Genomic DNA, 14,075 nt, shown 5'->3' on the forward strand with positions numbered 1-14,075 from the left:
TTTAGATGTGTCTTCACTGGCCTACACACAATACCCCATAATGTCAAAGTTGAATCATGCTTAAAATATATATATTTTAAACATGACTCAGGAGTGTACTGTATGTAAATTCAATATTTCTGTATTACATTTTTTATACATTTGCAAAAATGTTTACAAATATGTTTTCACTTCATCATTATGGGGTATTGTGTATAGATGGGTGAGAAAAAAACTCAATTTAATCTATTTTAAATTCAGGCTGTAACTCAACAAAATGTGGAAAAGGTCAACGGGGAATGAATACTTTCTGAATCCTCTAAACAAAAATATAAACACATATTAAGTGTTGGTCCCATGTTTCATGAACTGAAATCAAAAAATCCCAGAAATGTACCATACGCAATTATTTCTCTCAAATAAAGCGCATTTCTTTCAAATTTTGTGAACCAATTTGTTTACATCCCTGTTAGTGAACATTTCTCCTTTTCCAAGATAATCCATCCACCTGACAGGTGTGGCATATCAAGAAGCAGACTAAACAGCATGATCATTACACAGGTGCACCTTGTGCTGGGGACAATAAAAGGCCACTCTAATGTGCAGTTTTGTCACAACACAATGCCACAGATGTCTCAAGTTGAGGGAGTGTGCAATTGGCATGCTAACAAGCAGGAATGTCCACCAGAGCTGTTGCTAGAGAATTTAATGTTAATTTTTCTACCATAAGCCATTGTCATTTGTCATTGTCATTGTTAATGTCATTTTAGAGAATTTGGCAGTAAGTCCAACCGGCCTTACAACCGCAAACCACGTGTAACCACGCCAGTCCAGGACCTCCACATCCGGGCTTCTTCACCTGTGGGATCATCTGAGACCAGCCACCTGGACAGCTGATGAAACTGTTGGTTTGCACAACCGAAGACTTTCGGCACAAACTGTAAGAAACCGTCTCCGGGAAGCTCATCCGCGGGCTCGTCGTCCTCACCAGGGTCTTGACCTGACTGCAGTTCGATGTCGTAACCGACTTCAGTGGGTAAATTGTCACCTTCGATGGCCACTGGCACGCTGGAGAAGTGTGTTCTTCATGGATGAACCCCGGTTTCAACTGTACCGGGCAGGTGGCAGACAGAATGTATGGCGTTGTGTGGGAGAGCATTTGCTGATGGTGTTGTGTGGGAGAGAGTTTGCTGATGGCGTTGTGTGGGAGAGCGTTTGCTGATGGCGTTGTGTGGGAGAGCGTTTGCTGATGGCGTTGTGTGGGAGAGCGTTTGCTGATGGCGTTGTGTGGGAGAGCGTTTGCTGATGGCGTTGTGTGGGAGAGCGTTTGCTGATGGCGTTGAGTGGGAGAGCGTTTGCTGATGGCGTTGTGTGGGAGAGCGTTTGCTGATGGTGTTGTGTGGGAGAGAGTTTGCTGATGGCGTTGTGTGGGAGAGCGTTTGCTGATGGCGTTGTGTGGGAGAGCGTTTGCTGATGGCGTTGTGTGGGAGAGTTTGCTGAACAGAAAACTGATGAGTTTGCTGATGTCAACGTTGTGAACAGAGTGGCCTATGGTGTTGGTGGGGTTATGGTATGGACAAGGCATAAGCTACGGATAATCATTTTATCGATGGCAATTTGAATACACAGAGATACCGTGACGAGATCCTGAGGCCCATTGTCGTGCCGTTCATCCTCCTCCATCACCTCATGTTTCAGCATCATAATGCACAGCCCCATGTCACAGTACACAATTCCTGGAAGCTGAAAATGTCCCAGTTCTTCCATGGCCTGCATACTCACCAGACATGTCACCCATTGAGCATGTATGGGATCAAAGTGTATTACAGAGTGTTCCAGTTCCCACCAATATCCAGTAACTTCTCACAGCCATTTGAAGAGGAGTGGGACAACATTCCACAGGCCACAATCAACAGCCTGGTCAACTCTATGTGAAGGAGATGTGTCACGCTGCATGAGGCAAATGGTGGTCACACCAGATACTGACTGGTTTTCTGATCCAAGCCCCTACCTTTTTTTAAAAAAGTATCTGTGATCAACAGATGCATATCTCTATTCCCAGTCATGTGAAATCCATAGATTAGGGCCTAATACATTTATTTCAAATGGGACTGATTTCCTTATATGAACTGTAACTCTGTAAAATCAGTTAAATTGTTGCATTTATTTTTGTTCAGTGTATTATTTAAGATACAAAAATACTTCTACAGTATGATTTACAAAATATATATTCAAAACAACAAAAAAATACATATTTGATGTACTGTGCATGTTACTCCAAAACATTGAGTGGACACATTTCAATTTACTATATAACGAAAAAAAAGTTTGATATTGAACTTAAAACTGTTTTCTACAGAACTGCATTTCTCATCTCATCTAGCTGAGAAGTAAGGTTTGTCACTATACTACCAAGCATTTAGCTCTGCAACAGCATCTGCATTTATGTCACACATTCATCAGCGTAATATTTTTTATCAAAACTGTATTACGAGTGTAAATGAAAACAACTAAATCATTTTTACAAGGCTATTTGGCTACAATGGCAGTTGGTGGCAGCCGAGACGCTGGCGGACAGTGGCACCTCACTCCTGCCAGCTTTTCCCCCGTCATCCCTGGGATTCAAACCAGCAACCTTTAGGTTACTGGACCGCTTCTCTAAAGTCAAGGCTACCGCCTCCCCCAGAGGTCAGGGGTTAGACCCTGGTGATGAAGCTCAGTCTGAGTCTGGATGGCAGTTGCAGTAGCTCCAGGGCCTGAGAGGATGGGGTGAAGGGGTCAGGGGTTAGACCCTGGTGATGAAGCCCAGTCTGAGGCTGGATGGCAGTTGCAGTAGCTCCAGGGCCTGAGAGGACGGGGTGAAGGGGAAGGTGACCTGGAAACGATACTGCGTGTCTAGCATCAGCTGGGAGGATCCCCCCTCACGGTCCTGGAGCAAGCCCTAGGGGACAAGGGAAATACATTCATTTCCTAAATTTAGTTCATTGAAATGGTTTTTGGATTGTCTTGAATTTCCATATACTGGAACTGCTGTGATTAAAATAATTTCATAATAAATTCAGGTGCACATGATCCTTGTCACATGATCCGAGATCGGGGATGCACATTTACACCTTACCTGAACTTTGCGGACAAAAGACGGCGCCACCCTTTTCTCAAAATCATCAATGGGAGTGTAAGAATTCAGAATCTTGACAATCTAGAACAGGACAATAAACAAGGTTCTGTCTGTGACACTGAGTAATATTCACAAAAAAACAGTCAATCTAAAGTATTGCCCGTGTTTAGTATCTGTAAGGATATGGTACAACATTTTGTTAGCTTCTTGTCAAAGTATTATGGGTAATGTAGCACAGCAAGAATCATCAACTAGATTCAGCCACGGGATGATCCTTTCTTGAGCGGATCGTCGGGGGACCGGAACATAACTACTAATAATTTACAGACTGCAAATTGACGGCAAGAAATACACAAACAGATATAATTTTTCACTAAAATAATTTCAAACGTTGTATACAAATCACATCTCTCTATTACGAGTGGGAATACTTGGGAACAGATTTCCCAAATTAAAATCACTTGGAGCTGATTTCCTGGTGCTTTTACAGTGTTTATTGTCAAACAATAAAACGCAAAAAAAAAACATTTATTTTGGCTCAGAAAACTTCGGGGGAGACCAAATAAACCCCCCCGCAGGCCGCCAGTTGAGGAACCCTTGTAGTACATCATCCTTCAGTACCTGTACAGTGTTGAGTTCAGAGCATTGTTCTATGATTTCCTTGGCGTCGTCATCAGTGGTCTTGTTGACCTGCAGCAGCCAGGCAGCCTGACACAGAGGCTTCAGAGTTTCCATGGCACTGGTACCCTGCACGAGGTCCTTCTCCTTCAGCCACTCCTCCAGGTAACTGATGTTACACCTGCAAAACAGGTAGCCTAGCGGTTAAGGAGCGTTCGGACAGTAAACGAAAGGTCGCTGGTTCCAATCACCTGGAAAACAAACAGGTAACTGATGTTACACCCGAAAACATGCTGCTACGTTACCTACGGCAACATACAGACAGGTACCTGAAACATGTTGCTACGTTACCTGAGGCAACATACAGACAGGTACCTGAAACATGCTGCTACGTTACCTACGGCAACATACAGACAGGTACCTGAAACATGCTGCTACGTTACCCACGGCAACATACAGACAGGTACCTGAAACATGCTGCTACGTTACCCACGGCAACATACAGACAGGTACCTGAAACATGCTGCTACGTTACCCACGGCAACATACAGACAGGTACCTGAAACATGTTGCTACGTTACCTACGGCAACATACAGACAGGTACCTGAAACATGTTGCTACGTTACCTACGGCAACATACAGACAGGTACCTGAAACATGTTGCTACGTTACCTACGGCAACATACAGACAGGTACCTGAAACATGCTGCTACGTTACCTACGGCAACATACAGACAGGTACCTGAAACATGTTGCTACGTTACCTACGGCAACATACAGACAGGTACCTGAAACATGTTGCTACGTTACCTACGGCAACATACAGACAGGTACCTGAAACATGCTGCTACGTTACCCACGGCAACATACAGACAGGTACCTGAAACATGTTGCTACGTTACCCACGGCAACATACAGACAGGTACCTGAAACATGTTGCTACGTTTAACATACGTTGTAGGAACTTTCACTGTTTGCTGGGGAGGATTTAACTTTCCATCTCTTCCTCTGTTTCGTCTTGTTCATCACACACACCTACCTGATCTGCATGCCCTTCCTACAGGAGCACATGTCTTTGCGTAGCAGGATGTTGTTGAGTGTGGCCGCACCCACCAGGAAGAAAGTCTGTTTCACAGCCTGTTGGGACAACACAGGGTCAGACACAAACACAGGGTCAGACACAAACACAGGGTCAGACACAAACACAGGTAGATGTTGGGACAACACAGGGTCAGACACAAACACAGGGTCAGACACAAACACAGGGTCAGACACAAACACAGGTAGATGTTGGGACAACACGGGGTCAGACACAAACACAGGTAGATGTTGGGACAACACGGGGTCAGACACAAACACAGGTAGATGTTGGGACAACACGGGGTCAGACACAAACACAGGTAGATGTTGGGACAACACGGGGTCAGACACAAACACAGGTAGATGTTGGGACAACACGGGGTCAGACACAAACACAGGTAGATGTTGGGACAACACGGGGTCAGACACAAACACAGGTAGATGTTGGGACAACACGGGGTCAGACACAAACACAGGTAGATGTTGGGACAACACGGGGTCAGACACAAACACAGGTAGATGTTGGGACAACACGGGGTCAGACACAAACACAGGTAGATGTTGGGACAACACGGGGTCAGACACAAACACAGGTAGATGTTGGGACAACACGGGGTCAGACACAAACACAGGTAGATGTTGGGACAACACGGGGTCAGACACAAACACAGGTAGATGTTGACCCCCCCATCTCCTACCTGTCTGACCCCCCCCATCTCCTACCTGTCTGACCCCCCCCATCTCCTACCTGTCTGACCCCCCCCCCATCTCCTACCTGTCTGACCCCCCCCCCCCATCTCCTACCTGTCTGACCCCCCCCCCATCTCCTACCTGTCTGACCCCCCCCATCTCCTACCTGTCTGACCCCCCCCCATCTCCTACCTGTCTGACCCCCCCCCCCCCATCTCCTACCTGTCTGACCCCCCCCCCCCCCATCTCCTACCTGTCTGACCCCCCCCCCCCCCCATCTCCTACCTGTCTGACCCCCCCCCCCCCATCTCCTACCTGTCTGACCCCCCCCCCCCCATCTCCTACCTGTCTGACCCCCCCCCCATCTCCTACCTGTCTGACCCCCCCCCCAACTCCTACCTGTCTGACCCCCCCCCCAACTCCTACCTGTCTGACCCCCCCCCAACTCCTACCTGTCTGACCCCCCCCCAACTCCTACCTGTCTGACCCCCCCCCCAACTCCTACCTGTCTGACCCCCCCCAACTCCTACCCCCCCATCTCCTACCCCCCCATCTCCTACCCCCCCATCTCCTACCCCCCCATCTCCTACCCCCCCATCTCCTACCCCCCCATCTCCTACCTGTCTGACCCCCCCATCTCCTACCTGTCTGACCCCCCCAACTCCTACCTGTCTGACCCCCCCAACTCCTACCTGTCTGACCCCCCCAACTCCTACCTGTCTGACCCCCCCAACTCCTACCTGTCTGACCCCCCCCAACTCCTACCTGTCTGACCCCCCCATCTCCTACCCCCCCATCTCCTACCCCCCCATCTCCTACCCCCCCATCTCCTACCCCCCCATCTCCTACCTGTCTGACCCCCCCATCTCCTACCTGTCTGACCCCCCCATCTCCTACCTGTCTGACCCCCCCAACTCCTACCTGTCTGACCCCCCCCAACTCCTACCTGTCTGACCCCCCCAACTCCTACCTGTCTGACCCCCCCAACTCCTACCTGTCTGACCCCCCCAACTCCTACCTGTCTGACCCCCCCAACTCCTACCTGTCTGACCCCCCCAACTCCTACCTGTCTGACCCCCCCAACTCCTACCTGTCTGACCCCTCCAACTCCTACCTGTCTGACCCCCCCAACTCCTACCTGTCTGACCCCCCCAACTCCTACCTGTCTGACCCCCCCAACTCCTACCTGTCTGACCCCCATCTCCTACCTGTCTGACCCCCATCTCCTACCTGTCTGACCCCCCCAACCCATCTCCTACCTGTCTGACCCCCCCCACCCGTCTCCTACCTGTCTGACCCCCCCCCCACCCCATCTCCTACCTGTCTGACCCCCCCCCCACATCTCCTACCTGTCAGACCCCCCCCCACATCTCCTACCTGTCAGACCCCCCCCCACATCTCCTACCTGTCAGACCCCCCCCCCCCCCATCTCCTACCTGTCAGACCCCCCCCCATCTCCTACCTGTCAGACCCCCCCCCCCTCATCTCCTACCTGTCTGACCCCCCCCCCCATCTCCTACCTGTCTGACCAGCCCCTCCTCCATGCCGTGCTGACTCATAGTGCTGTGGTACAGACTGAGCTGCTGGAGGAGAGAAGAGATGGTGTAGACCTCCTGGTCCTCATAGATACTGCTGGATCGCTTACGGAAGCCTGTAGGCTTCATACTAGAGATTCCCTGGAGACTCTCATGCTCCAGCATACCAGGAACTGGAGGAAACAGACCACGCACTCTTTACGTAGAACAGGTACTGTATGCATGTGTGAATGAAAGAAAACCTTTATTGCCCTTTTTAACCTTTATATAAACAATACTTTCTTGGATTTCTACAAATATTTAATGGAAAGTGACTACCAATGTATGTATCATATGAACGTACAGTACCATTCTACGTTGTAGAATAATAGTGAAGACATCAAAACTATGAAATAACACATATGGAATCATGTAGTAACCAAAAAAAGTGTTAAATAAATCAAAATATATCTTAGATTCTTCAAAGTTGCCACCCTTTGCCTTGATGACAGCTTTGCACACTCTTGGCATTCTCTCAACCAGCTTCATGAGGTAGTCACCTGGAATACATTTAAATGAACAGGTGTGCCTTGTTAAAAATTAATTTGTGGAATTTCTTTCAACTGTTCAGAGGAGACTGAGTGAATCAGGCCTTCATGGTCAAATTGCTGCAAAGAAACCACTACTAAAGGACACCAATAAGAAGAAGAGACTTGCTTGGGCCAAGAAACACGAGCAATGGACATTAGACCGGTGGAAATCGGTCTGATGAGTCCAAATTAGAGATTTTTGGACCCAACCGCCATGTCTTTGTGAGACGCAGAGTAGGTGAACGGATGATCTCTGCATGTGTGGTTCCCACCGTGAAGCATGGAGGAGGAGGTGTGATGGTGCTTTGCTGGCGACACTCAGTGATTTATTTAGAATTCAAGGCACACTTAACCAGCATGGCTACGACAGCATTCTGCAGCGATACGCCATCCCATCTGGTTTGCGCTTAGTGGGACAAACCCCCTTCCTACTACCTGTAGGAATGCCAAAATTGCAAAGCTGTCATCAAGGCAAAGGGTGGCTACTTTGAAGAATCTAAAATAAATTTTGATTTGTTTAACACTTTTTTGGTTACTACATGATTCCATATGTGTTATTTCATAGTGTTGATGTCTTCCCTATTAATCTACAATGTAGAAAATAGTAGAAAAAGAAAGAAAAAAAAATCCCCGGGAATGAGTAGGTGTGTCGAAACGTTTTTTGACTGGTACTGCACATCGTGTTATGTTATGAGAGTAACCTACCGATCATAGGTGTAAGGGTCTTCTCCATGACAGATATAAAGTGGTGATAGATACGGATGGCCAGATCACTGAAGATCTGTCTGTGTTCAGACAAGTCAAAGTTCTGCAAGCAGTTCTTATTCTGACGCGGACTGTTCTGTTTCATAAACTCCTGTGGAAAAAAATGTTAGGATAAAAAATGAAACGATTTTATTATAATAATAACAGATCTTTCGTTCAGAGTATTACTATGCTATATGAAACAACATATGGACTGGTACATTCTCTGTGGATAGAATCCCTGATGGTGTGCAGTATAAACAAAAAAATGGTAGGGGATAATCCTACCTCCTCTCCACTGTACTGCTTCAGACAGTTCAACATGTGGTACATGTTGGAGAGCCAGAATGACAGCAATTCAAAGTCTGCTTGGTGATCCTGAGAAAAGGTAAACAAATGACAACAACATAAAAAACAACAAAAATCCTGAGAACATCTGCATTTGAATGTAAACAATGTCATTCATTCCCGCCAGGGACAAAAGAAGAAGAGCTTATAGTGAGTGGGCCTGTTATGAGTTTCTTTTCCAGTGTCGTATGAAGAACTATGAAATGCAGAACAGGAACCGACTCAGCTTACCGTGATGACCTTCTTAACACCGCTGATTATGGCGTTCATGAGAGACTTGAGCTTGGCTCCGTCGTTGAGGTAGTCAGCGTGGCGGACACACATGAAGAGAAGCTGGGCGGCCATGTTGGGGATCATGTTGACCACTACACCCCTGGGTTTCAGGTCTGCAAACATAGGACAGTTACAAACATGGGCCAGATTAACGGATACACATGAAGAGAAGCTGGGCGGCCATGTTGGGGATCATGTTGACCACTACACCCCTGGGTTTCAGGTCTGCAAACATAGGACAGTTACAAACATGGGCCAGATTAACGGATACACATGAAGAGAAGCTGGGCGGCCATGTTGGGGATCATGTTGACCACTACACCCCTGGGTTTCAGGTCTGACAGAGAGCCGAGTGGTGTTAAGTAGGACACACAACGGAAAGCTTTTGCAAAAAAATAAATCTAATCATTTAAAACAAAGGGTATTCCTTATTGGACAAGTGCAGGTAGTCCCTCCCGGTTTCAGTCTTTCTTCCATTTGATGCCTAATGAACACAACCCAGTTACAGACATGAGCTAAACTCTGTATACTGCTGCTGTTGTTTGAGATGTCACACTTTCATAGTGAGAACTAGTTGTTAGTTCATCCTCTCAGGTTCGTGTGATCTATTTTCTTAGGCCATGTAGACCTGTGTGGTCATGTGATACTATAAAAAACAGTGTCAACTCCAACAAGAACGGTGACGCGGTTCGTTCGCCAGAACGGTGACGTTGTTCGTCACCCAGAACGGTGACGTTGTTCGTCACCCAGAACGGTGACGTTGTTCGTCACCCAGAACGGTGACGTTGTTCGTCACCCAGAACGGTGACGTTGTTCGTTCGCCAGAACGGTGACGTTGTTCGTCACCCAGAACGGTGACGTTGTTCGTCACCCAGAACGGTGACGTTGTTCGTTCGCCAGAACGGTGACGTTGTTCGTCACCCAGAACGGTGACGTTGTTCGTCACCCAGAACGGTGACGTTGTTCGTTCGCCAGAACGGTGGCGCTGTTCGTTACCCAGAACGGTGGCGTTGTTCGTTACCCAGAACGGTGACGTTGTTCGTTACCCAGAACGGTGGCGTTGTTCGTTACCCAGAACGGTGGCGTTGTTCGTTCGCCAGAACGGTGACGTTGTTCGTTCGCCAGAACGGTGACGTTGTTCGTTCGCCAGAACGGTGACGTTGTTCGTTCGCCAGAACGGTGACGTTGTTCGTCACCCAGAACGGTGACGTTGTTCGTCACCCAGAACGGTGACGTTGTTCGTTACCCAGAACGGTGACGTTGTTCGTTACCCAGAACGGTGACGTTGTTCGTTACCCAGAACGGTGACGTTGTTCGTTACCCAGAACGGTGACGTTGTTCGTTACCCAGAACGGTGACGTTGTTCGTTACCCAGAACGGTGACGTTGTTCGTTACCCAGAACGGTGACGTTGTTCGTTACCCAGAACGGTGACGTTGTTCGTTACCCAGAACGGTGACGTTGTTCGTTACCCAGAACGGTAATGTGTTCGTTACCCAGAACGGTGATGTGTTCGTTACCCAGAACGGTGATGTGTTCGTTACCCAGAACGGTGACGTTGTTCGTTACCCAGAACGGTGACGTTGTTCGTTACCCAGAATGGTGATGTGTTCATTACCCAGAATTATGTATTGAATGAGCTTGGGTTCATCCTCCCTCTTGTACTCCAACATCCCGAGGTATTCTTTGGGAATAGTGGGCGCTGGCGTTTGATTGGCTGAGGAAGAAACCCCCCCAAAAACAGGAAATGAGCCGAATATCAAATGTGATAGAATGTACCAGAAGTTTACTTTGTCAGTGCATAATCATGTTACCTTTCTCGGATGTTTGAAGACTCTTCATTTTATTTTGTAGCTTCCTTATCAACCGATCCTTCATGTCGAGTTGTTCTTCAAAGTCCTGCAATAAAATGTAAGTATCACAAGGAGTGACTTACACACACAGTCAGTCACAAACAGTCAGTCACAAACAAGCAGTCAGTCAGTCACAAACAAGCAGTCAGTCAGTCACAAACAAGCAGTCAGTCAGTCACAAACAAGCAGTCAGTCAGTCACAAACAAGCAGTCAGTCAGTCACAAACAAGCAGTCAGTCAGTCAGTCAGTCACAAACAAGCAGTCAGTCAGTCAGTCACAAACAAGCAGTCAGTCAGTCAGTCAGTCACAAACAAGCAGTCAGTCAGTCAGTCAAACAAGCAGTCAGTCAGTCAGTCAGTCAGTCAAACAAGCAGTCAGTCAGTCAGTCAGTCAGTCAAACAAGCAGTCAGTCAGTCAGTCAGTCAGTCAGTCAGTCAAACAAGCAGTCAGTCAGTCAGTCAGTCAGTCAGTCAAACAAGCAGTCAGTCAGTCAGTCAGTCACAAACAAGCAGTCAGTCAGTCAGTCAGTCACAAACAAGCAGTCAGTCAGTCAGTCAGTCACAAACAAGCAGTCAGTCAGTCAGTCAGTCACAAACAAGCAGTCAGTCAGTCAGTCACAAACAAGCAGTCAGTCAGTCAGTCACAAACAAGCAGTCAGTCAGTCAGTCACAAACAAGCAGTCAGTCAGTCAGTCACAAACAAGCAGTCAGTCAGTCACAAACAAGCAGTCAGTCAGTCAGTCACAAACAAGCAGTCAGTCAGTCAGTCACAAACAAGCAGTCAGTCAGTCAGTCACAAACAAGCAGTCAGTCAGTCAGTCACAAACAAGCAGTCAGTCAGTCAGTCACAAACAAGCAGTCAGTCAGTCAGTCACAAACAAGCAGTCAGTCAGTCAGTCACAAACAAGCAGTCAGTCAGTCAGTCACAAACAAGCAGTCAGTCAGTCAGTCACAAACAAGCAGTCAGTCAGTCACAAACAAGCAGTCAGTCAGTCAGTCACAAACAAGCAGTCAGTCAGTCACAAACAAGCAGTCAGTCAGTCAGTCAGTCACAAACAAGCAGTCAGTCAGTCACAAACAAGCAGTCAGTCAGTCACAAACAAGCAGTCAGTCAGTCAGTCACAAACAAGCAGTCAGTCAGTCAGTCACAAACAAGCAGTCAGTCAGTCAGTCACAAACAAGCAGTCAGTCAGTCAGTCACAAACAAGCAGTCAGTCAGTCACAAACAAGCAGTCAGTCAGTCAGTCACAAACAAGCAGTCAGTCAGTCACAAACAAGCAGTCAGTCAGTCAGTCAGAAACAAGCAGTCAGTCACAAACAAGCAGTCAGTCACAAACAAGCAGTCAGTCAGTCAGTCAGTCAGTCACACACAGACAGACAGTCAGTCAGTCACACACAGACAGACAGTCAGTCAGTCACACACAGACAGTCAGTCACACACACACAGACAGTCAGTCACACACACAGACAGTCAGTCAGTCACACAGACAGACAGACAGACAGTCACACACACAGACAGACAGACAGACAGTCACACACACAGACAGACAGACAGTCACACACAGACAGACAGACAGACAGTCACACACACACACAGACAGACAGACAGTCACACACACACACAGACAGACAGTCACACACACACACAGACAGACAGTCACACACACACACAGACCGATTCACACACACACAGACAGACAGTCACACACACACAGACAGACAGTCACACACACACAGACAGACAGTCACACACACACAGACAGACAGTCACACACACACACAGTCAGTCAGTCAGTCACACACACAGTCAGTCAGTCACACACACACACAGACAGTCAGTCACACACACACAGACAGTCAGTCACACACACACAGACAGTCAGTCACACACACACACACACACACACACACAGACAGTCAGTCACACACAGACACAGACAGTCAGTCACACACAGACACAGACAGTCAGTCACACACAGACACAGACAGTCAGTCACACACAGACACAGACAGTCAGTCACACACAGACACAGACAGTCAGTCACACACACAGACAGTCAGTCACACACACACACAGACAGTCAGTCACACACACAGACAGACAGACAGTCAGTCACACACAGACAGACAGACAGTCAGTCACACACACAGACAGACAGACAGTCACACACACACACAGACAGTCAGTCAGTCACACACACACAGTCAGTCAGTCACACACACACAGTCAGTCAGTCACACACACACACAGACAGTCAGTCACACACACACAGACAGTCAGTCACACACACACACAGACAGTCAGTCACACACACACACACACAGACAGTCAGTCACACAGACACAGACAGTCAGTCACACACAGACACAGACAGTCAGTCACACACACACACAGACAGTCAGTCACACACACACACAGACAGTCAGTCACACACACACACAGACAGTCAGTCACACACACAGTCAGTCACACACACACACAGACAGTCAGTCACACACACACAGACAGTCAGTCACACACACACACACAGACAGTCAGTCACACACACACACACAGACAGTCAGTCACACACACACACACAGACAGTCAGTCACACACACACACACAGACAGTCAGTCACACACACACACACAGACAGTCAGTCACACACACACACACAGACAGTCAGTCACACACACACACAGACAGTCAGTCACACAGTCCCCCCAACACACCATGTTCTCTGCAGTGAGTCGTGATGCCTCCTGAGTGAATCTGGTCTTAGCCTCGGTCTCGGTGTTCTTCTGTCTCCTGAGCACCTCCTCCAGCTCCTCCACCTTCCTCTCCACCTCCTCCTTCTCCCGCTCCACCTGCTGCTCCAACAGCCTGAACACAGAGGTTAGGGGGTCAGTTGTGATCAGAATAGTAATGACGGCTTGATTGTGGTCTTGTGTGGTTCGGTTGGTAAGAGTGTGGTGCTAGCATGTCGAGATAGGGGTTGCGGGTTCAATTCCCGTTGGGTTCATTAATCTCTCCAGAAATAAGTCTCTCACTGTTGCCGCCTGCTACCGACCCCCCTCAGCTCCCAGCTGTGCCCTGGACACCATCTGTGAATTGATCGCTCCCCATCTAGCTTCAGAGTTTGTTCTGTTAGGTGACCTAAACTGGGATATGCTTAACACCCCGGCAGTCCTACAATCTAAGCTTGATGCCCTCAATCTCACTCAAATCATCAAGGAACCCACCAGGTACAACCCTAAATCCGTAAACATGGGCACCCTAATAGAC

General features: G+C 48.0%; 1 protein-coding gene across 2 annotated transcripts in view; it reads right to left on the bottom strand.

Moving 5' to 3' along the window:
• Window positions 1–2,124: 2,124 nt before the first annotated feature.
• LOC129861955 (unconventional myosin-Vc-like) overlaps window positions 2,125–14,075 on the bottom strand; it is a 47,889-nt gene continuing 35,938 nt past the window's right edge. Inside the window, exons 30-40 of one of the 2 annotated variants that reach the window (XM_055933186.1) lie at window positions 13,523–13,673; window positions 10,769–10,853; window positions 10,573–10,671; window positions 8,914–9,068; window positions 8,623–8,712; window positions 8,296–8,446; window positions 7,007–7,194; window positions 4,756–4,853; window positions 3,719–3,896; window positions 3,098–3,178; window positions 2,125–2,920 (exon numbers count right to left, since the gene is read on the bottom strand). In XM_055933186.1, the coding sequence (XP_055789161.1) occupies window positions 2,765–2,920; window positions 3,098–3,178; window positions 3,719–3,896; window positions 4,756–4,853; window positions 7,007–7,194; window positions 8,296–8,446; window positions 8,623–8,712; window positions 8,914–9,068; window positions 10,573–10,671; window positions 10,769–10,853; window positions 13,523–13,673 (1,432 nt within the window). In that variant the 3' untranslated portion in view covers window positions 2,125–2,764. Of the gene's footprint in view, window positions 2,921–3,097; window positions 3,179–3,718; window positions 3,897–4,755; window positions 4,854–7,006; window positions 7,195–8,295; window positions 8,447–8,622; window positions 8,713–8,913; window positions 9,293–10,572; window positions 10,672–10,768; window positions 10,854–13,522; window positions 13,674–14,075 lie in introns of those variants that run through there. The other variant, XM_055933187.1, reaches the window with a different exon arrangement.

This window comes from Salvelinus fontinalis, chromosome 9 (assembly GCF_029448725.1).
Source record: "Salvelinus fontinalis isolate EN_2023a chromosome 9, ASM2944872v1, whole genome shotgun sequence".
NCBI lineage: Eukaryota > Metazoa > Chordata > Actinopteri > Salmoniformes > Salmonidae > Salvelinus > Salvelinus fontinalis.